Source organism: Bufo gargarizans, chromosome 1 (genome assembly GCF_014858855.1).
Source record: "Bufo gargarizans isolate SCDJY-AF-19 chromosome 1, ASM1485885v1, whole genome shotgun sequence".
NCBI lineage: Eukaryota > Metazoa > Chordata > Amphibia > Anura > Bufonidae > Bufo > Bufo gargarizans.
The window spans coordinates 690,146,050-690,170,887 of NC_058080.1; the positions used below are offsets into that span (position 1 = coordinate 690,146,050).

The window sequence follows — 24,838 nt, forward strand, 5'->3', positions numbered from 1 at the left end:
AGGTCTAAACATTAATTTTGGCGTTCACAAAACAGTTGAATCCCACTGCTTTTCTCTCCTTACTGACCCACCCCTATTTATTAAAAAATACATTTTATAAATTTAATAAACTATTGGCTAAGCTTTTATACTACATGCCTTAGGATATAAGGATCCTTTACATTAACCACAGAGCAAACCGTGCGTATCCGGACAACATAATTAAGTCATAGTTTTTAAATCGACACGAGCAGAACGACTACATTTTGAAGACACGATGTAAGGTTGAATTGATGTATGGATCACAAGAAGCCCACAATCAACCAGTTCCTCTAGAATTGGTTCAGGCAAAAGAAGTATTTCATTACATTCTCAAGGACCTTGAGATTATACATTTGTTTCTGCTATGCCTAAAGTTAATCCAATTAGATTTTTCTTTACTAGAAGCCATGCATTAGACAATTGGTATTATTGTTGAGCGAATGGTTGGGACAAAAACCAGTGAGATTAAATAAAAAAAAACTGCAAAAATCAGTTAACATTTTTTAAGTGGAAATATTCTATATACATAGGACATGCAAATGTAGTCTTTGCAACAAGAAAACACATTGTTGTTAGTAATTCCAATGTAATTAGAAAAATATTGAAGAGCAATGGCTGCAAAAGTATAACTTCAATCTAATATATAAATTCATAATTCTTACCATGGCATGGAAATTCAAAGAAAAGATCCAAAAGCAATATGATCTATGCGTTATGGAAGCAGATGAAGTAGGAACGTAGAATTAAAAAAATGCTACAAAATAGAGGGGTAACTCAAAACTCCTAGCTTCGGATGCCAAATCAGTAAGAGGGCCTCAATTATGATATAACATCTATAACAGTGTATATTCTCAAACCAAGACCGGCAGGTGGGCCCTGAGGACTGGAGTTGAGGAACACTGATCTATAGTTCTGGTCTCCTCATAAGGGGCAGAGGGACCATTTGGGCTCTGTCAAGCTTTAGGGACCCTATAGTTAGACCCCTTGCAACAATATTAGAGCAATAAATTTGTGAAGTTAAAATTTACAAGATGAGAAACTAAATTTTTCCAAAATTATTAGTCGTTAGAGCAAATGATGGTAATTGCAGGTTAAATGGAAATGGGATTTCCTCTTTGTAATTAAGGAAGTTAAGCAGAAATGATTCGTAAATGTGTACTCAAAGAAAAAAAAGTTACAAAAATGTTTTTAATATTTAAAGTAAAGGAAGACACACATATGTATATGAATTTATATGCATGGTAGTTTTAGTGCTAGACAGTTTATATATATTTATATATATTTTTATTTTTACATTCTTTTTGTAAGATTGAGCCATCTAAAATATGTCTTGATATAGATATTAGGATTCTATAGATTTAAAGAGTTTTTTGGGGATGTTTTCAGTTTATTACAGTGCTGTTCATATGCACACAAGAGGCATCATAAATTTGAAGCATAACGTGGTTTGTCTGTGTCTGTTTCTGTGGTTGGTCCTGTGGTGGTGGCATCCTTACTGGAAACTGCAGATGATGTTGATGGTGGGGTTGGAGCTCCAGCTCTTGCAGGAGGTAAAGCTCCGGAGGACATCTGGCGAAACAGGGCAACCCGAGGAGGGACATTGCTCCGGCCTCCAGACTGAGCACCTGTAGCTTGCACATTTGATACAGGCTGTGGCAGTGATGCCAATGACTCCCCTACAGTTGGATGTGGCTTTACCACAAGAGTAGAAATTTCATGGGGTAAGGAAGGCTGTGAAGCAGAAAGAGGCCTCACATCTCTTGTTAGGTTAGAGTTTGGTAGAGCTTGGGTGCTCTTATGAACTTCATTGATCGGCGTCACTCCAGACGCTGATTGTTGTTGTTGCTGTTGTTGCATTAGAGAAAGTTGTGATGCAGTGGGGGAACTGTAATGAAATGTTCGGCCTGCCAATGGACTCTGTACTGAGGGACTACCCACAGCTGAAGTAAAAGAGGGTGAGAACATAGCAGCTTGCTGTGGTGTCTGTGGACTTGGTGTTGGAGACTGTAGGTTTCCATGAGAAAGACTGTTTGCAGTATAAACAGGTGGAGATTGGGTCCTCATTCTCAGTGATGTGTTGGTGCTAGAATTTAGAGCTGGCATTTGTTGGTAGCTAACTGAGGGAGTCCCTTCTATCATCTCCCTGTCTTGTTTCACAATCTGCTTCAGTATCTCGCTCTCCTGGTTGTTGAATACTCCCGTGTTGAGGTCCTTTTGAAATCGTTGCTGGAGAATGGAGTTCTTCTTCCCTGTGAGAAAACAAGATTGTTTTAATAAATAGTTAAAATATTTCTCTCATTAGAAAAGGTTGGTTGCGGAATAAAAACCTATATTCTTACATTCAATGAAAATTAAGAAGACTCCTTCATTGCAACAGAAAACATCATATGGACTTTAAAATTATGTTGAGCATCAATTTTATGTCCTAAGGGTCATATTACATGGTCTGATAGAGGGCCATCAACAAGAGTGGATCAAGAATACATAAGGCGGTTGGCATTCATTCAAAGGGTCTTTTACAAATCCTGATGCAATGCGAATGGGGGATGAACAATTCTTAGAACAATCATTCATCCCCCTTTTTCTTTCCATATAATCGGCCGCACATCACATTAGGATTTTTGGTGTCGCAGGAAAGATCTGCATTTGCTAATTTGTTGGTTGATACGCAATGCATTTACATGGACCAATTATCAGGAAAGAACATTCGTATGAATATTCGTTTCTAGTGTTGGGCGAGCATGCACATCGCAGTGTTTGGCCGAATATCGCGTGTGCTTGAGCGCGATGCTCGAGTCAGTGTATTTAAATCTAATTAAGCCTCTATTTCTGAAAAGTTTCTAGAATGTTAACCACTACACTATAGATCTGCATGGCCAGTTACTTTAAAAAAATAAATAAAAAAAGAGACTTCTACTGAAGTCTCATAGTGTAGTGGTTAAGATTCTTGGCTGTAATGTGAAATGAAATGGAGGCTAAATTAGATTTAAATACACTGGGGTGTCCCCAAGCACTGACTCCATATACGGACATAGCTATACGTGGAGTCAGAGCAGGGACTCCTAAGCCGAACTAGAGTCCTGACACCCTCCCTTCTTCATAGCAGGGGGTGCCTGGTTTAATGCTCGGGTTCTCCCATTGACTTACAATGTGCTCGGGTGCTCTGCAGAGCACCCGAGCATCGGGAAGTGTTCTACTCGAGCACCAGAAAACACAAGCACTTTGGTGCTTGACCAACACTATTCGTTTCCAATAATTGGCCCAATCCTCAGCCCATGTTAAAGAGCCTTTAATCACGTTCTATGGTTTCCTTCAATTTGTTACAATTATAAATAGATAAGAGAGATAGATAGATAGAGATAGATAGATAGATAGATAGATAGAACCAAAGAGCTATTTCTGCTAATACTGCAATATACTGTATAAGGACTTAAATAAAAAGCTATTGATGTAATTAACTTCCATTGCATGTAAAGATCGTGGGAACATAAAATTGCTCCTTTATCTCATGCATCCAGAGCCACTATTCTCATAAAGTACTACTCACCTTAACCTTGTAAACTTTCCAATGACTGACGATCCCAAGTCTTATACCTCATAGAAGCTATAACGATTTTACACTTGTATATGTTCTATATGCCAGTGGTTTTTGCATGTGTGTTTTAACCCCTTCAACCAATGTGACGTACCCGTACGTCACAGTGGTTGAGTTAATGCGGCAGTGAGCAAAAAGAACAGGACAGCAGGGACAGTGTAAAAATCCTATTCACTCTAATAGGTCTCTATTAGGGTGAATAGGACAAGGGTTCAAAAGATATTAAAACATTAAAATATTGAAAGTTTAAATCACCCCCCTTTCCCTATTTTACAGATAAAATATACTAAAAATAAAAAAGCATATACATATCAGGTATATCTGCATCGGAAAATGTCTGAACTATTAAAATATATTTTTTTTTAATTCCTGTGTGGTGAACGCCATAACGGGAAAAAAAATGAAAAACATGATATGCAATTTTTTTAGTCACCTTTCCACCCCCAAAAAATTTTATAATAGCGATCAAAAAGTCGTACGTACCACAAAAATGGTACAAATAACACTACAGTTCATCCCACAAAAAACAAGCCCTCATACAGCTCTGTGGATGGAAATATAAAAAGTTATCTGTCAGAAAATGGCAATGCAAATAAAATTTTAATTTTTTTCAAAGGTTTTAATTTTTTAAGTAGGAAATCAGTAAATAGTAAAAAAAAAAAAAAAAAAAACCTATACAAGTTTGGTATCGTATTCAGATTGAGCCGCAGAATAAGAATGTCATGTCATCTTTAGCGCACAGTGATGACAATACCCCAAAAACCTTGGTGAAATTGTGTTTATTTCTTTCAATTTATTCCCACATAATTTTTTTAAAAATGTTTTCCAATAATAGACATGGAAAATTAAATGTGCATTAATAAAGTAAAACTTACCCTGCAACAAAATAAGCCCTCAAATGGCTATAGGAACAGAAAATTTAAAAGGTTATGACTATTGGAATGTGGGGAGGAAAATACGAAAAAGCAAAACCAAAAATGGGCCCGTTACTTAAGGGGTTAATAAAAGTTTACTTTGTTTTCCTGGATAGTTGATAAAATGAGCTATCCAGATATCTTTAGTTTTAAAGGGCTTCTGTCACCCCACAACAGTCATTTTTTTTGGGCTAGTTACATTCATTATAGCGCGATATATGAGAATATAATGTTGTCACTTACTTTCATGCGGCCGTTTCTTGAGAAAACGAAGTTTTATAATATGCAAATCTGGTCTCTACCAGCAAGTAGGGCGTCTACTTGCTGGTAGCCGCCGCAGAAAACCGCCCCCTCGTCGTCTTGATTGACAGGGCCAGCCGTGATCTCCTCCTCCGGCCGGCCCTGTCAGTATTTCAAAAATCGCGTGCCTCTGTTCATTCGGCGCAGGCGCTCTGAGATGAGGAGGCTCGTCTCCTCAGAACTCCCTCAGTGCGCCTGCGCCGATGACGTCTTCTCTTTCGGTGATGTCATCGGCGCAGGCGCACTGAGGGAGTTCTGAGGAGACGAGCCTCCTCATCTCAGAGCGCCTGCGCCGAATGAACAGAGGCGCGCGATTTTTGAAATACTGACAGGGCCGGCCGGAGGAGGAGATCACGGCTGGCCCTGTCAATCAAGACGACGAGGGGGCGGTTTTCTGCGGCGGCTACCAGCAAGTAGACGCCCTACTTGCTGGTAGAGACCGGATTTGCATATTATAAAACTTCGTTTTCTCAAGAAACGGCCGCATGAAAGTAAGTGACAACATTATATTCTCATATATCGTGCTATAATGAATGTAACTAGCCCCCCAAAAAAAAAAAGACTGTTGTGGGGTGACAGAAGCCCTTTAACAATGCAATGCAGTTTTTTTTTTTCTATGTTTGGTCATATAAGGCTGAGTTCACACGGGCGAGATTTCCGCGCGGGTGCAATGCAGTAGGTGAACGTATTGCACCCGCACTGAATCCTGACCCATTCATTTCAATGGGGCTGTGCACATGAGCGTTTTTTTTCATGCATCAGTTCTGCAATGCTTTAAAATCGCAGCATGCTCTATATTCTGCGTTTTTCACGCAGCCCTGGCTCCATAGAAGTGAATGGGGCTGCGTTAATAACGCATTGCATCTGCAAGCAAGTGCGGATGCAATGCGTTTTTCACTGATGGTTGCTAGGAGATGTTGTTTGTAAACCTTCAGTTTTTTATCACGCGCGTGAAAAACGCATCAAAACGCATTGCACCCGCGCGGAAAAAACTGAACAACTAAACGCAATTGCAGCCAAAACTGACTGAACTTGCTTGCAAAATGGTGCGAGTTTAACTGAACGCACCCTGAACGCATCCGGACCAAATCTGTCACGCTCGTGTGAACTCAGCCTAAATCCATTATTCGCTCACATGGTTCATGCTAATTAGGAAGCCAATTCTATACATGCTGCAAAAAGTGCTCCCCTGAGATTGCCTGACAGAGACCAAATTGTAGCACAAATTGCATTACAAGAGCAAAACAGCTTGTGTTAAACCTAGATTAGCAAAGCTATATAACCTCTTTATAGCACTGGGGAAGCATTACTCACTGATACAAGGTGAAAGCAACCCTCCACTATATAACCCCTGTTACTGAATATGCAATAGTTAATGAACGTCAACTATTTGATTAAGCTCGGATGATTATATTCACTGATTTCCAGTAAAATGTGGCTGATTAAAAATGGTTATTCCTTTATTGAATATATCTGTATATCACTTTATGAACTGTGAAACCGCGTCCGGCATTTCACTTTCAATTGCAGGTCTGTCTGTGGGAAACGTTTCTGCCCCTGTCTCTACTTGTTCTCCTGTCACGGGGAAACAATTAATGATCTGATAGGTACCTACTTCTGCCTGCAGTACAGTGTTTCTCCTTAGATCCCTCTGTGCTCAAGGAGAGCAGATAATATACATTTCTAATTGTCCATCTTTCCTCCTTGTATGGAGTGTATATCCTGGAGATGAATAACTTTTGTGCAGTATTCTTACATTTACTGGTTCCTGAGTGAGAGGAACCTTAGTCAGGTTTAGGCCTCGTTCCCATCTGTGCTGGTGGCTTTATTATGGGCTTCCATCACAGATGCCGTCAAAAATACAGGACAAAATAGTGTAGCATGCTGTGTTATTTTGTCCAATAAAATGACATATGCGATGATGGAAACCCATCAAACCCTGTTATTGTCAATTAGGCGCCGTTGTCCGTCATCACCATTTGACATCCATTTTGGCTTGCTTTCCGTTTTTCTGCTCTCATTATAGAACAGAAGAATGGAATACGTGCAGAGATGTAAATGAACACATCAAGAGATTTTATCTGTTAAAGGTACCTTTACACAAGGCGATTATCGTGTAAATTATCATTAAATCGAGCGAAACTGGAAGATTATCGAGCAGTGCAAAAGCAATGAACGATAGGGAATCAACCGACAATTGGAAGATTTCTCCTTGGTTCGATTGTTTGTGTGGGCACAAAAATTATCATTGGATGTTAATGGTTTCATACGTGTAAACCGGAATTGTTCACTGCACACACAATTACAGACGATTACACCTTGGCCGTGTTTAGGAACACCACTAAGGTTATCTCTTTGTGTAAATATAACTGTCTGCTTAATAAACGATGGAATATGCGATCGAAATTACAATTTTGCGAAAGATATTATCGGCACGTCTAAAGGGTCTTTGCTGAAACGTTCACTATACCAAGAAACGACTAGTTCGTCGCTCAATCGTGTAAAGGTACCTTTAGCAACCACAAGAAATTAAAGTATGTTTGTAGAACTGCAAGCAAAAACTATGGGGCAATTTATCAATGACTGGATGTCAGAAGGCATACATAAAAAATTACACATTTTTGTGCAAACACATTTCACACAAAAAGTGTGCAACTTTTTGCGATTTTGTGCTTTCTTCATCACATTTTAAAACTGAAAGAAAGTGGCATTCTACTATCCAACAGATTTACCATAATTTGCAGCAGAAATTGGTACAAATTATGGCACAAATCTATACCTGCTCATAGTTAAACTTGGCACGTCTTACTCCCGCACATTTCAGATTAAGGCCTCATGCACATGGCTGTTGCCCAGCCGTGACCATATTGTGGCCTGCAAACAGCAATTACTTGAATGGGTCCACAATACGGAAGGCTTCTCTCCGTGGCTCTGCACGGCAAAAAAAAAACATGTTCTATTTTTTTGCGGTGTGGACGGATCACGGACCCATTCAAGTTGAATGGGTCTCTATCCGTGTGAGAAATCTGCATGGATGTTGTCCAGAACGGTCGACCAATGGCCGTGTGCATGAGCCCAAAGGTAATACAGTCCTGATCAAAAGTTTAAGACCACTTGAAAAATGGCAAAAAATCATATTTAGCATGGCTGAATCTTAACAAGGTTCCAAGTAGAGCTTCAACATGCAACAAGAAGAAATGGGAGTGAGACAAAACATTTTTTGAGCATTCAATTTAATGAAACAACGAATAAACTGAAACAGGATTTTTTTCAGCTGATCAAAAGTTTAGGACCACACCTTAAAAAAAAACGAAACCCCCCCAAAACAGAAAACCAACTTCCAAACATGAACTCAGTAATGAGTAGCTCCGCCATTATTGTTTATTACTTCAAAAATTTGTTTCGGCATGCTTGATGCAAGCGTTTCCATGAGGTGAGTGGGAACATTTCTCCAAGTGGTGAAGACGGCCGCACAAAGGTCATCTACTGTCTGGAACTGTTGTCCATTTTTGTAAACTTTCTTTGCCATCCATCCCTAAAGGTTCTCAATTGGATTTAGATCAGGGGAACACACAGGATGGGCCAAAAGAAGTATGTTATTCTCCTGGAAGAAGTCACTTGTCCTGTGGGCATTGTGTACTGTAGCGTTGTCCTGTTGAAAAACCCAGTCGTTACCACACAGACGAGGGCCCTCAATCATGAGGAATGCTCTCTGCAACATCTGGACCTAGCCAGGGGCCGTTTGACGCCCCTGTACTTCCTGAAGCTCCATTGTTCCACTGAAGGAAAAAGCACCCCAGACCATTATGGCGCCCCCTCCACTGTGGCGCGTAGAAAACATCTCAGGTGGGATCTGCTTGTCATGCCAGTAGCGTTGGAAACCATCAGGACCATCAAGGTTAAAAAATAAATAAAACTTTCTTCCACCTTTGAATGTCCTATGTTTGGTGCTCTCTTGCAAAGTCCAAACTAGCAGGTCTGTGGCATTGAGGGAGAGGAGGTCTTTGAAGACGTTTTTTGTTTTTGAAGCCCTTCAGTCTCAGTTGCCGTCTAATGGTTATGGGGCTGCAGTCAGCACCAGTAAGGGCCTTAATTTGGGTCGAGGATCGTCCAGTGTTTTGACGGACAGCCAATTGGAACCTCCGGCTCAGTGCTGGTGAAATTTTTTGGTGTCTTCCACTTGACTTTTTTGTTCCATAACCCTCAGGATCATTTAAGAAATTCCAAATTACTGTCTTACTGCGTCCCACCTCAGCAGCGATGGCGCGCTGTGAGAAACCCTGCTTATGCAGTTCAACAACCCGATCACGTTAAAAAAGGGAGAGTTTTTTTTGCCTTTGCCATCACACTGTGTGACTACCTGACAGAAAATGACAATGAATCCACATCTTTGCACAGATTTGGCTTTTTAAAGGCATGTGGTCCTAAAATTTGGATCATCTGAAAAACGGCATATTTCAATTTCATCGTTATTTCCAATTAATTGAATGCTCAAAAAATGTTTTGTCTCACTCTCATTTCTTATTGTTGCATGTTGAAGCTCTACTTGGAACCTTGTTAAGATCCAACAATGTAAAATAAGATTTTTTGCCAATTTTCAAGTGGTCTTAAACTTTTGATCAGGACTGTATTATACAGGGTGGGCCATTTATATGGATACACCTTAATAAAATGGGAATGGTTGGTGATATTAACTTCCTGTTTGTGGCACATTAGTATATGTGAGGGGGGAACTTTTCAAGATGGGTGGTGACCATGGCGGCCATTTTGAAGTCGGCCATTTTAAATCCAAATTTAGTTTTTCAATAGGAAGAGGGTCATGTGACACATCAAACTTATTGGGAATTTCAGAAGAAAAACAATGGTGTGTTTGGTTTTAACGTAACTTTATTCTTTTGAGTTATTTACAAGTTTCTGACCACTTATAAAATGTGTTCAATGTGCTGCCCATTGTGTTGGATTGTCAATGCGACCCTCTTCTCCCACTCTTCACACACTGATAGCAACACCGCAGGAGAAATGCTAGCACAGGTTTCCAGTATCCGTAGTTTCAGGTGCTGCACAGCATATGCTGTGAAGATACGAGATGTGCAGCACCTGAAACTACGGATACTGGAAGCCTGTGCTAGCATTTCTCCTGCGGTGTTGCTATCAGTGTGTGAAGAGTGGGAGAAGAGGGTTGCATTGACAATCCAACACAATGGGCAGCACATTGAACACATTTTATAAGTGGTCAGAAACGTGGAAATAACTCATGAAAGAATAAAGTTACGTTAAAAACAAGCACACCATTGTTTTTCTTGTGAAATTCCCAATGAGTTTGATGTGTCACATGACCCTCTTCCTATTGCAAAAACTAAAGTTGGATTCAAAATGCCAACTTCAAAATGGCCGCCATGGTCACCACCCATCTTGAAAAGTTTGCCCCCTCACATATACTAATGTGCCACAAACAGGAAGTTAATATCACCAACCATTCCCATTTTATTAAGGTGTATCCATATAAATGGCCCACCCTATAGTTAGCTTAGAGATTGTAGACAGCTGTAGAGAGCAGAGTGAGGAGACAGGACTAGTGTGAGGGTAGACAATGTCCTTGCCATTCTCCAGTCCCAGACTCTGCAGTAAAGTGTACCTTTTTAAGCTATGATGACAGGGTAGGGAGTAGTCCCACTGAGGACTGTATGGAAATGTAGCTTAAGACAAATAGCAAATAATTATATTAAAGGGGTTGTCCCATGAAAAATATTCTACAGTTTTGAAACCAGCACCTGGATCTAAATACTTTTGTAATTGCATGCAATTACAAATTTATTCAATAAAATGTATCTGTATAGTGCCACTCCATTTCTTATTTATTTGACCTGCTCATTAAGAAGGCCGCACATGCTCAGTTTCATCCTTTAACTACCTCCTGAACTGTGATAGTGAGAGCTGAGACACGCCCCATTAGCTGCAGCAGAAAGGACACTCCCCTTGAGCTGTCAGCTTGATATTAATCTAGCAGAACAATGAATGTGGAGATCTCTGGATCCATTTGAGGTACAGGGCTGGTTCCAGCTTTGTTAGAAAGAGATTGCCATGTACCAGATTATGTCTGATTTTCATTTTTTACATTATTCACGGGATAACTCCTTTAAGGAGAAAAGTAATCGTAATACATGTACTATTAAAAATATAAATTATCTAATTTAACAGGTTAATATTAAAGGGGTTGTATGAGATTACAAAACAGGGTCTGCCTGATAAAGGATCCCTCTTGTCTTTAGTCTGTGCCTGGCATTAAAAACTGAACTATATTTGCTTGAATTAGTCTAAGATGTAATACCAGACACAGCCCATAGACAGGGGTGGCGTTGTTTCTGGCAAAAAAAACTGCCAGAAATATATTTTTTTATTTCATAGAACCTCATAAGATATTTCTTTGTTGTGATAAAAGGGCACATTCAATACCATTAAATAAAAATATAATTCCCTGCAACAAACGTATACATGATAATGTCCAGAAAATGTTACAAGGCTCCAATGACCGAAACATAGAAGAATAATGACAGACTGGTCCATCTTTTACTTTCTCTTAAGATAAATATATGTTTATCTCAGGCAGGTTTATATTAATTTACGGTGGATTTCCCAACCACAGCTGATGGAATTTGCTCAGATTGTGCTCCTGTGTTTTTGTGGCTAATTTCTTATAAGGGTGGGTTCACATCACGTTTGACGTCTCCGTTTGAAATATACGTTAGAAAAAAAGGATACAAAAATGAAGCACACCGGGTTCTTGTATCCTGCAAAGTCTGGTAAAATAATCTTTTTTTTACAATCTTTAAAAAAGTCTATTTTTTTATTTATTTTTTACAGTGGAACTCTATAGTGAACAGATGCCACTGTATGGCATTAGTTTGTGGCATCTGTTTAACTTATACATTTTTTGTATACGTCAAACGGATGGGGGAAAAACGTAATGTAAACCCACCCTTAGAAACACATCTCTTCAAACCCTATTTAAACCTTTAACATCTAAACATTACATTTGTTACCTGTCTTTGGACCCATTCTATTTTAGCAGTGTATTTTAGCAGAAGAGGTCTCCAGAATTGAGCCTAGTACTCCAGATGTAATTAAAACAGAAAATCAACGAGGCTAACATTCATGGTGTATCCAGGAGTATGGGTTACAGTGACTGTTATACCAATAAAAAAAACAGCTGATGGTGGTTGAGGAAGGGGAGGGAAACGGGAGCTGTTTCCACTGACTTTAATTTATCAACCAACCTAATAGATGGCGAGAACCTACAGATGAAAACCCTCTCATCAGGCCCTGAAATATTAGCAAACAAGGGAATGAGAAATGGAACCCAAGAATTATGGAAACAATATGATGGGGGTGTGGGATAAACAAACCCCAAATATTCCAAATGATACCAAATGTACCTCCAGTTATCAGCAAGTTCTCAGGCATCAATATTACAGGTGAATATAATAAACTTTGTAATTTATCTTATTAAAGGATTATGCTTCCTTCTGGTCTTCTTAGGGTGCTTTCTCTTCACTCTGCCTCTTACCTCTATTAGCTCCTGTCCTCATCTCCAGCCTCACACACAAAAGTCTATGGAGAGAGCAGGACGAATGAGGACATAACTGATTTACATCACTCTGAAAAGTGGTAGAGCCTTATCCTACTAGATATAGTAGAGTCAAACGTGTTTAGTGTAGCGCAGTTAAGAAACTGTGGTGTGTCATGCAGAAGCCTCTTCCTCCCTTCCTCTCTACAAGCAGGGAAGTGCAAAGCAGCCTGATAAAAGCAGACGGAAGCATTTTTAAAACACAATATATTAAAAAGTTTCTTATATTCACCTGCACTATTCATTTATGTGAATTTTTTTCATAACTTAAGATATGCTTTATATATACAAATTGACGGTGCTGCCATCTTCCACGCTGATGCTCCCTACACTGGGCCTGATGAAGGGCAGCATAAAATCATTAATTACTTCACCTTCAACTCTGGAGTGCTGTCAATTTGTATATATAAGGACGAAATAGTTCCCGAGGTGGAGTTGGGGACCAATGTAGATGAGCACCCTGTGAAAACCAGTGATAGATGAGTGCTGTGATCATTTGAATCTCAACATTACGGTAAGTTTTAAGAATGAGCTCATGTTAAAGAGGTTATCCAGCTCTGTACACCTGAAAGCCTATCCTCGAGAGAAGCTATCAATTTTAGACTGGTGGGGTCTGGCTCTTGGTACCACTGCTGATCAGTAGTTTGAAGGCTATCCTGCAAGCACTATGCCTTTTCAATACTTATTTGGAATTGCTGACTGGTTTGTACTCAGAACGCCATATTTTTCATGGCGGCTGTTGTGAGTATTGTCCCATTCTCTAGAATGAAAAGTGTGGTGTCCTCAGTATGAACCCTGTAAATGGGAAAAAGCTGCAATACTCAGCCGCTACAAAAAGCATGGCGTTTGGAGTATGAACCAGCCTGCATAAGCTGGATAACTCCCTTAACCAGCCCCATTTTAAACTTTGTTATCCGTAAAAGTACGGACCCAATATATACATATATCAGGTTAAAAAATTCCAAAATAAATTCCTTGAATCTGCATTTCACATTCATATTCAGTTCTACTTTTCAGTATATTTCAATGTACTCATGAGAATAAACCAATATTGGCAATATCAAAAAGTTTTCATAAAATTATACTGTGAGCAAAAGTATATTTGTCCTCAACACAAACAAACCTGCTGCTGCTGATTCCTGCTAGTTGGTGCAAGCAGTATGCCTATGGTTATAAAGGGACTACAATATGGTCAGTGCCTTTGTGTACTCCTAGGCGCAATGCTACTAGGGAAGTGTACCTCCACAGTTGTGTATAAACCTGGACAGATGTTACACATTACATTTAATGTCTTCCATATCCAAGATTTGTGCAATAAGCATACCGATAACTGTCATGTACATGATGTATCATGCCCTCAATGAGGTTACCATTAACTTGCTCTTCAGTCATCTTTGTCCAGGCTGGAGAAGAGTCATGCACTGCCTGAGAAGAGTCATGGTTATTTATGAGCTTCCGCTCTCCGCATCCACCTGCAGATGATTGGCAGTCCTATCCTTAATTTTCACCTTACGAGAAAAGTGTCAATCAATTGATGGGCGAGGGTGGGTTGGGTAACATCATGACTCTTCTTGGGCAGCAATAACTCCTCTCTGGCATGGGCCACGATGAGTATACAGTAAAGGGGGTCATTTACAAACAGATATATTCCACTTTTTGGAGTATATCTGACGCCTCTACGTAAATTCACTGTAAGCAGTGTGATTATTGCCTGCTGTAGCATTATAATGGTGGTCCGCTAGAGCACATAACATCCCCAACCTTCTCCTTTATTTCTGAAATGTACAGATCACATGTATATAGGTTAGGAGCAACACTGTAGCATCGCAACATAAATATTAATATAACAGAAGATGCCTAAAGAATTAAAGATTGACAATAGAGCCTTTAATCACACAGCAATCCCGCCAAGATATTAATACTGCAGTAGACAATCCAAACCACAAGGGATTGAGATTGCATTGGGTAATTAGGGGCTGAATTGTCACAGGGGCCTCTCAAAGAAGGTTTAAACCAAAAAGATAAGTTATCTACATCATAGGCCTCCTCCAAGGAAGAGCTAACATGACAAACACATATGCCCAGCCAACTCTATGAGCAATTTGGCAGTGAAGGGAAATAATGAGTGTAAAATGTGTCTTTCCTTACCTTTCATCTTTTTTCAACATCTGTCCTTCCTTACCTTTCCTCTTGGCTCGAGATGAGTGGTGCGAGATGACCAGTTTTTAAAACAAAACATAAGAACTTTTGTGTTCCTCACAATGCCCTACAAAGTAAGCCAAACTTTATATATTTTCCAAAGCTGGTCCTCCAGCACCACTCATCTCAGCATTTCTTGAGCCAACAGGAAATGCAAGGAAGGGCATGTTGAGAAAAAAAGGAAAAGGTAAGGAAGAACATATCTAGATATGCTGTAACACTACCACCACCACCACCAGTGATGGGTGTAAACAGCCATAGCTCCAATCCAGTTCTGTTCGCAAAAATACTCATCAGTTCAAGTTTACAAAAATTACACTAGTGTGAAACCAGTCTTAGGGCTCATTCAGACGGCCGCAAAAGATGCATCCATTGTTCCATTCCACGGCACCCATTCTTGTACGCAATCGCGGACAAGAATAGCTATTTTATATCATAATGCCGGCTTGTGCAGTCAGCAAATTGCGGAATGCACACGGCCAGTATCCATGTCTTGTGGATCTGCAAATTGCGGACTGCTGTGAATGAGCCCTTAATCTGATACTGTGGAAGCACTAGAGGCCCTTTTATAAAAAATAAAAAAGTTTTAAAGGCAGTAAAAAATAGAGCATACAAGTACCGTATGCCATTTTAAAATAGTGTCTGGATGCCATATTTTGCATGCTTTTCTTTGTGTTCCAACATTTTCTATTCCACAAAGCAGCCGACCTACCTATGCCAGGTCAGTCCTAAATTGTAAAAAGGCTAATGGAGCAAAAAGTCAGAAATGAGATATTTTACATATTTGTGAAACATTTTAAGTATCAATGAGCATGCTCCAACGTTCACATATTTTCATGCACCCACTTGGAGAATTTGGTGCATGTCCTTTGCACCAGTTTTGCAAAATTTTCTAAAATTGTTGGCAATTTTTTTCTCTTTTAGAAATGTTTCCCATTGTCTGCAGATTTTATGATGTCGTTGAATAGTCCTTGCTTTGGAGTCTATAGAAATTCTAACCTAAACTTTTGTTTCTCTGCCTTACACATTACCATTGAATGCCCAAATACAGGAGATCATATTTGAGAAGGGCAATGGAATTTAAACCCTAATGTTTTTTGTAGCCTATGTTATGCTACTGTAAGTAAGATGGACTGAACATTCCAGATTCCTAGGCAATCACTTCACACGCTGCAATGCTGAAAATAATATGCATGCAAAGGAAAGATACTGTAGCATTGCTAGAGTTCCCACAGTGTAGCATAAAATAGGCTTCGAGGTGTCCCACATATATTCATGTCCATTGTTAGTATTAAGCTCACAGAATAAAATATAAAAAAAGAAGCACATCGAGAGTTGCAACGTGAAGGTGAAGAGGTGGTGACTGCAAAGTAAAGATGACGTACCACGGGACAAAATGGGAAAAAGCAGTGGTAGTTTGGTGGTGAAAATTCTCACAGGTTTTCACCAGCTTTCAGCATAACCATATCTAGCCACACACAAGATCATGCTGTTGCACTGTATTCAGTCCACATAAAACCTCGGGCTACCTACTAGGCATTCAAGCTTGCAGAGAAATCTCACTCATTTTCTAAGGAGAACAGTACAACTAAGAAGAAGCAAAGTACTAATAGGAGAGTATAGACAGCATTTATGTAAGAAAGCGTTAACAAAATAAACTAATGCTTTTCGGCTATTGCTTGAGGAAGACAAGAACAAACCTGAATTTCTTTTCCAGGTCCTCTTTGAAGCCTGAATATAAATTGCAATAAGAATAAAACATTATAAATATAAATTTTATTTTGATTCAGGAGTATAGATTTTTTTTTCACCATTTATAGTTTTAAATAATTTTTGGGGATGAACGTGGATAATGTTTTGGAGAACAAAAGGATTAATGTGACATGAAGGAAAACATTATTTCTAATTTTAAAAAAAAAAGTGAAAAATATTCAGCCTATACAGCTTTTGATTTTCTATATTTTAAATATGCTCTGGCAATATAATTTAGAAAAAAATGCTGTTCCGGTTTTTTTTCTTACTCTGCCCTGAATGTTATAGGCTTTATGCCCAGGAGAGGCAATTCTGGTAGTGTTAGGTTCCCATCTGTAGAAGCCACCTTGCAGTTAGTAGATGGGCCTGTCACAATTTTCATAAAAAATGTTTGCAAACAACTACAAACCTTTAGATATAGTAAGTGCAAGCAGTAATACAGTTCAGAGTAATCCATGTTTCCATGTGTCTTTGCTGTTTGCTTTTGCATGCTAGAGTGCACCTGTATTTTATTTTTGTTATTTTTTTTATTTGTTTTTCCCCTGATGGTGTTTTAGAGGGGTTATCCAACCCCCATAATGACCCCTCTAATGCCTCGGCCCTTTATATGGACTATACTTACCCCGCTCCCTGGCACTCACGTCCCTCCTGATTTCCGTACAGCCGCCACTGCATCTTTTCATCGTGCGGATCAAAACATCCGGTGACGGGGGTGTGGAGGCAGCCAATAGCCAATTCCAGGTCGCGACGAAGATGAGGGAGGCTCGTCCCCATCACGGCCTGCTATTGGCTGACCCAATTACTCCCTCCCCCCCCCCAATCATCGGATGTTTTGATCCGCACAACAGGAAGAGGCAGCTGGGGCCGTGTAGGGATTAGAAGCGACGCGGGTGCAGGGGAGCAAGTGAGTATAATCCATATGAGGGGCCCAGGCATTAGTGGAGTAATTATGCATAAGTATCTGTTAGCATAATATGAGTCTGAAGTTATATATATGCAAGTAGTCAAATAAAATGTTCAGCTATTACTACATAGACTGTAAGGTTACGAGTGAAAGTTGCTGCATTGAACGTTTTTCCATTTCATTTTGCTTACAGACACATTACGACAGAAGGAGAAAATGTATGACGTGTATGACCACTGTACGAAGGTAATATGAAAGTATGAAAAAAACAGATAAGACAAGTTACACGTTTTTCAATCACACTTTCTGTTCCTAGACAGTAAATTCTTAGTGTTTTTTTGAGAAGCAGAGCACTTCTCATTAAAAAAAAGTTATACATTCACTGTATTTCTCAACCCAAAAATCTTTCAATTTTTTTTGGTGTTCATACAGAATCAAACAATTATTTCATATCCTTTAAATGCACTGTTAAGGGGGTAATACTTGTTTCTAATGGGGTAGGGAATAAGATCTTATGTGACAAGTTAGGGTGCTACCACAAGTTGCAGCAGTCCTGCATTTTGGGTGCAGCAAAAAAAAAAAATATGCATGCGGTTTTTGCAGCGATATATCAGCGTTTATGCTGTTTCTTCTTTCAGCAAAGAGGGAAAAAAGCAAATCACTCCCAGCAAAACTGAAATTACATTATTACAAAGTTGAGTTGCATTGATGCAATTTCAGTTTGCTGTGGGTTTTCTGTTGCTGAATGTAGACACAACATAAACTCAGGTGGTTACAAACATTTTTTATACAGTTTTATGATGCATTCAAAATAGAGGATCACTGCAACGAGTGGCGGCATCCACACAGAGTGCCTATCAGATAGAGCTGCCATAGTTGGATAAGTTATTTAAAAACAACGTGTATATATCCTTAAAGGGGTTGTTCGCCTTTAGAGGGCCTTTATATTAGGCCTCCCCAACGTGGCCGGGCCTGTGGAGAGAAGAATACTTACCTTCTCCCCGCCATTGTAGCCTCGCTCCGATCCCCACATGTCAACATCTAATAACTGGCTGCAGTGGTGATGTGTCCCCACGTGACCCAGTATGCTCCTCTCCACAAAATAACTTTTCTTCCTTCATAACTAACTATAAATATTTCAAATATTTAAGCATACTCTTAGGGGGGAAATTGATCATTTCCCCTACATGTCTTTTTTGGCTTAAAGAAATTGCAAAACCCCAGTTTTGAAAATTTTCCGATACCAATGCAACTTTTTGGGGGTCACAACTGGCATTTAACACTGTCCTTGCCACATTTAAGAAAAAGGGAATGCGGCAAGGACTGGGTGTGGATGGCACCATCGACCCCGGCTCATTCATAATTATTTACGTCACAAACTGCTGTGAATTAGGACTGAAATCTAGAGCTGCTCCGAGCTGTTGTAGATTTCATTCTGGCGAACAGGCTACTGAAGGAGGCATGTAGTTTATAAAGAGGCCTCTGCCTTGTCATAACCACACCACAGGACCCATAAAGACCGGCGCAGTAGTTGCGGGTTTTGATGATCGATGCCTTAGTTTGCTAAGGCTACTTTCACACTAGCGTTTTTACTGGATCCGGCATGTTTCCATTAATGATGATACAACTGAACGGATCCGGCTGTATTATCTTTAACATTGCCAAGACGGATCAGTCATGAACTCCATTTAAAGTCAATGGAGGACGGATCCGTTTTCTATTGTGGCAGATTGTGGCAGAGAAAACGGATCCGTCCCTATTGACTTGCATTGGGGGTCATGCCGGATCCGTCTTGCTCCGCATGCCAGGACGGAAAGCAAACTACAACATGTTGCGGTTTGCTCTCCGGTATGAGAACGGAACTGAATGCATTTTGGACCATTCCATTCTGTTCAGTTCAGTTTTGTCCCCATTGACAATGAATTTGTCCCCATTGACAATGATCTCATTACCGGAAAACTAAAACGCTAGTGTGAAAGTAACCTAGCAAGAGCGTTACTGGCGCAAACCAATAAAAATATAAATGTTAAGATAACTATTACTAAAATATATCCCAAATAAAAAAATTATCCGCTACAGATAGCACTAATGACAGCAATGTTCAATCATAAAGCAAGAGATTCTTTTTACAATCCAGACATACTATTCTAGCAATATTTTTTTTGCTCAGGAGGAAAGAAATCTCAGTATGTTAACCTGTGTTACTCTGTCAGTGCCCTTGTCAACAGAGCTAAATTATGACTTCAAGAGCTAAAACCTATTTTCTTGGTGCCCCATAAAATAAATGGCATCGCTGTCTTTTTTCTCCTTTGTCTAATTTGTCACTGATAAAATCTGGATAAGCAGATTTCTTCTGCAGTTTATAAAAGTCCTTATTAAAATGTCAAGGAATTGATGGTAAGGAATTTTCATATAACAAAAATGTATATACAATACATGATACTGCAAATAGATAAAAGGAATACAGTTAAAATAAAATACGGTATGAGAGACTTTGAAGAACGTCATGTTTTTCTGGTCAAGAATTTCAACCTGCTGAGATCCAAGAGTGATGGCATACAGAATTAGAGGCTTAGGTCCAACACTTGGAGCATTTCCCCAAATTAAAGAGACTTCAGCTGTCAACCAAAATCTTCTCCTCCTGCTCTCCTGGGGACAGCTCTATACATATTAGATTGTCGAGCAGGTCCCAGCAAATTCAGCATGCTTGGTTGACCTAATGTATATGGTCACCTTTAGCCCCACAGAAGATCAAATAGTGAATCTTGCACTCTCCTGAGGTCACATATCTTTACACAACTTCTTAAAGAGCCCTGGGGGTACCAGTTAAAAGCAGGTTGAACTGCAGTACTCAACGCCAGGCAGCGGCTGTGAAAGCAAAGTCCAGTTTATTACCTTGTTTGTTTGTCACTTCTAAGGCAACATCATGACATTCATGTACTGTCAAGATGTGGCCATAGGAGAGATGCAAATGTTTCAAACTTGGTAACTTTATACATTTTAGATCCTAAAAAAATATAGAGGAATATAATGATGTAGGCTACATTGCACACAATTGGGCAGAACACTTTAAAGGCTAAGTACACCTTTGCAGGACATTTTTGTTATTATTGCATTAACCTCATTTTGAGCTAAAAATCTTTTTTTCAATTGGTCTTTATTAAAAATATGGAACCCTTTTTTCTGTACAGAGCTGAGATGCTCTAGTAGCAGCCTCTGGATTTTCTCTCTTTTCCATCAGTTGGGGAGCTGATGGGCTCCTTATCTCTGCTCCCTGATATTTACTTACTGATAAGAATGTGTCTTAAATAAACTTAAGCATTTATGACCTCTTAGTAGTTTAGAGATAAGGTTTATTAGATGACTGGCACAAATAGTGAAAGTACCAGTCACGCAGATATAAACAGTTAACCCCTTGTGACAGAATGGCTCAATATTTTTAATAAAGGACAATTGCAAATTAGATTTTTTGCCAAAAATAAGTAAAGTGCAATCAGAAACAAAAATTGCCTCCGAAGGTGTAAATAGTATTTAAAAGAGCACACAGCCCTTGACAAACACCTGCTTATATTCTCTTCCCTGCACACTCACTCTCCTCTCTCCCTTTCTCTCCATTCTCCCAAAATAAATCTCAAAAATATAAAAAATTTATTTTGCAGAAAATTCTGGTCAAATTTTGGAATTTCAAAATTGAACAGCTGATTTTGCTGTAGCAGAGGGATGGCAATTTTTTGGACGATAGCAATCAAGGAGTAATTTTGACTGTGACTGTAAATGTGTTTCAAGAGACACAACATGTTTTCTTAGAATGAGCCCTCCTATGATGCAACAGATGATCTTCTATGTGGAGCTTAAAGGGTATCTCCGGGAATTAAAAAATGAAAATACTTAAATATTACTTTATTATAAATATATTCCAAAATACTTTTTATTAGATATTATAGCTTGTTTTGTTTAGGGAGCAATCATTAGGAGAAATAAAATGGTCACCATCCTATTATATTTTAAAAGAGTACTGTTACAAAAATGCTTTTTATAGCTATACAAACCAATTAAAACATAAATGTATAAAAAATATAAAATATATAAGAATATAAAAACTTTCCTGCCCACACAGGGGGACAAGTTACTTCACAACACTGAGCTGAAGAGCTGCCTCATCCTCCTCTCTGTTCCGTTTGTCAGGGATTATGATCCATTCCTGAATACAGCTTATAGGATCTTCAGCTGAATCTCTATAGGAATGAATCTCATGAGGAGATATGAAGTACAGAGAGGAAGGACAGGACAGGCTTCATGTCTACCTATTATAATTCCTACAGAGATTCAGGTGAGGATCTTATCAGCAGTATTCAGGATCATAATCCCTGACAAGCAGAGCAGAGAGGAGGGTGAGGCAGCTCTTAAGCTCAGTGTTGTGAAGTAACTTGTCCTCCTCTGTGGTAAGAATAGGCTATTTATGTACTAATAGGACATTTTTTATTTCTCCTAATGATTGCTCCCTAGACACAATGAGCAATTATAACTAGAGATGAGTGAATTTCCACTTATAAGATTCAATCACACTTCGTTTGCGGTAAAAGGTGAATTGCGTTATGGATTCCGTTACCACGGACCATAACGCAAGTCTATGACAGAATGCATAATGGAAATGGAATGGATCTGTTTTGCAGCCCATAGACTTCTATTATGATGGAATGAATAAAGGCATTCCATTATGCATTCTGCCATAGAATTGCGTTATGGTCTGTGGTAACGGAATTCATAACGCAATTCACCTTTTACCGACAAATGAAGTGTGAACGAATTTTAAAATATGAAATTCGCTCATCTCTAATTATAACTAATGAAAGGCATTTGGAAATATTAATCAAATAATATTTAAAGGGGTTGTCCGGGTTCAGAGCTGAGCTTGGACAACCCCCTACACCTTTTCTGGTAAGTACTGTAAACATAATGTTTGACCAGATGTCCGTATTTCAAAAGAGTGTCCTTTTGGCATATGTTTGACAGCTTTGCACTATATTGGTATAAGTTCAGTTCTACACAAGCCTTAAATGAAACCTGGCATGATGAAACTGAAGTGTAATCTGCAGGCAGCAAGTTATAGAGCAGGAGGAGCTGAGCAGATTGGTATACAGTTTTAGGCTACTTTCACACTAGCGTTCGGGCGGATCCGTTCTGAACGGATCCGCTCATAATAATGCAGACGGAGGCTCCGTTCAGAACGGATCCGTCTGCATTATTTTTAGCATAGAACAGCTAAGTGTGAAAATAGCCTAGTACGGATCCGTCCAGACTTTCAATGTAAAGTCAATGGGGGACGGATCCGCTTGAAGATTGAGCCACATTGTGGCATCTTCAAACGGATCCGTCCCCATTGACTTACATTGAAAGTCTGGACGGATCCGCACGGATCCGCACGCCTCCGCACGGCCAGGCGGACACCCGAACGCTGCAAGCAGCGTTCAGCTGTCCGCCTGTCCGTGCGGAGGCGAGCGGAGCGGAGGCTGAACGCCGCCAGACTGATGCAGTCTGAGCGGATCCGCCTCCATTCAGACTGCATCAGGGCTGGACGGCTGCGTTCGGGTCCGCTCGTGAGCTCCTTCAAACGGAGCTCACGAGCGGAAACCCGAACGCTAGTGTGAAAGTAGCCTTATGGGAAAAGATTTGTAATTTATTTATTTTAATTCCTGCTCATTCTGGGGTTTGAAATCCAGAAGGCAGTTCCATCAGTGATTGACAGCCGTCCCTCTATGACTCAATGACTGATAGGACTGCCACCTTGACTTTAAAGCCCAGAATAAGCAGGATTCTAAAAGTACAAAATACAAATTTTACTAAATCTTTTCCCATAAAACTTTACAATATGCTCAGCTCACCCTGCTCTATAACATGCTGCCTGCAGCTCAGACAACATGTTCAATGTGACAGGTTCCCTTTAAAGAGGTTGTCCGATCCCAAAATCAAAATTATTTTTATGTGCTCCTAACACCCCTCACCATTCATACATATGCCCCCAATACCTGTTTTCATGTCTGAGCTTTCTTTCCTCCCTGGAAGACATCACATTATCCTGGCAGATCTATTTACTTTCTCCCCTTCTTGTTTTGTTGAATACATAACTTTATTGATACACAAGCCTGGCTGCACTGCACATTGATGAGTCACAGGCTTGACACGCCCCCCCACACTGCTCTGTCTGCAGAAGCCACACCCACTACAATTCCTGTGTCCATGTTACTACACCCAGACATGAATCTACTTCTCACCCAGTGTTTAAATCTCATCACTGACCATCCACAGGTTCTTCCCTCACCATCTCCAGAGTGTAATAAACACATCATATCCCAACACATCTGTATCTAATCCTATCCTGTGTGATACAGCCTGCTGAGCTGTGTATCTAATCTCATCACTGATCGTTCACAGGCTTTTCCCTCACCATCTCCAGAGTGTAATAAACACATCATATCCAAACACATCTGTATCTAATCCTAACATGTATGTGTGCCTGATACATAGCCTGCTGAAGTGTGTATCTAATCCCATCTTCTATGATACAGCCTGCTGAGCTGTGTATCTAATTCAGGGCCGGCGCCACCCATAAGCAGAGTAGGCCACCGCGTAGAGCGCACTCTTGCTGGGGGTGCCGGCGCTCTGGAGTCTGGCCGCCAGTGGCGTTGCGAGGTGGGTGTGGCGGATGCGGGCCGCAACAGGTGACACCAGTCTGATGAGGTGTCATCCGCCGGACCCAAGTTCCCAACACCACTAGCACCCGCCCCCTTGTACTTGTGTCGCTGATCTGATCCTGTACTTGCTGGCTGCGCGGGTATGAGTTCTGTCAATTTGACGCGTAATCCCGCGAGACCCGAGACTCGGGAGGTGGGTCTCACGGGATCACGCGCCGCAGGACGGGATTGCACGCCGAAGACACTGAACTTAACTAAACTCATGCTCGCTCAGCCAGCAAGTACAGACTGTACAGGATCTGCGACACAAGTACGGAGGGGTGGGGGGTGGGGTTGAAACTACATAATGGAGGGTAGTCTGAGGCAAAATTAACTTGTGTGGGGGCAAAATTACTTAGTAGGGGGCAAATTACATAATGGAGGGTAGTATGGGGGGCAAACAACATAATGTGGAGCAGTATGGGGGGGAAATTAGTGAGGCAGTGTGGGGGGCAAATTACATAATGTGGGGCAGTGTGGGGGCAAATTACATAATGTGAGACAGTGTGGGGGGCAAATTACTTAATGTGGGGCAGTGTGGGTGCAAATTACATAAAGTGAGGCAGTGTGGGGGGCAAATTACATAATGTGAGGCAGTGTGGGGGGCAAATTACATAATGTGAGGCAGTGTGGGGGGCAAATTACAAAATGTGAGGCAGTGTAGGGGGCAAATTACAAAATGTGAGGCAGTGTGGGGGGCAAATTACTTAATGTGGAGCAGTGTGGGGGGCAAATTTCTCAATGTGCAGCAGTGTGGGGGGCAAATTACTTAATGTGAGGCAATGTGGGGGGCATATT

At 40.2% G+C, this 24,838-nt stretch overlaps 1 protein-coding gene across 1 annotated transcript in view; it reads right to left on the reverse strand.

The window, feature by feature from the left end:
• Positions 1-1,340: 1,340 nt before the first annotated feature.
• Positions 1,341-24,838, reverse strand: part of HCN1 (hyperpolarization activated cyclic nucleotide gated potassium channel 1) — a 456,888-nt gene continuing 433,390 nt past the window's right edge. The window contains exon 8 of the mRNA XM_044276220.1: positions 1,341-2,270. Within this exon, the coding sequence (XP_044132155.1) occupies positions 1,444-2,270 (827 nt within the window). The 3' untranslated portion in view covers positions 1,341-1,443. The remainder of the gene's footprint in view (positions 2,271-24,838) is intronic.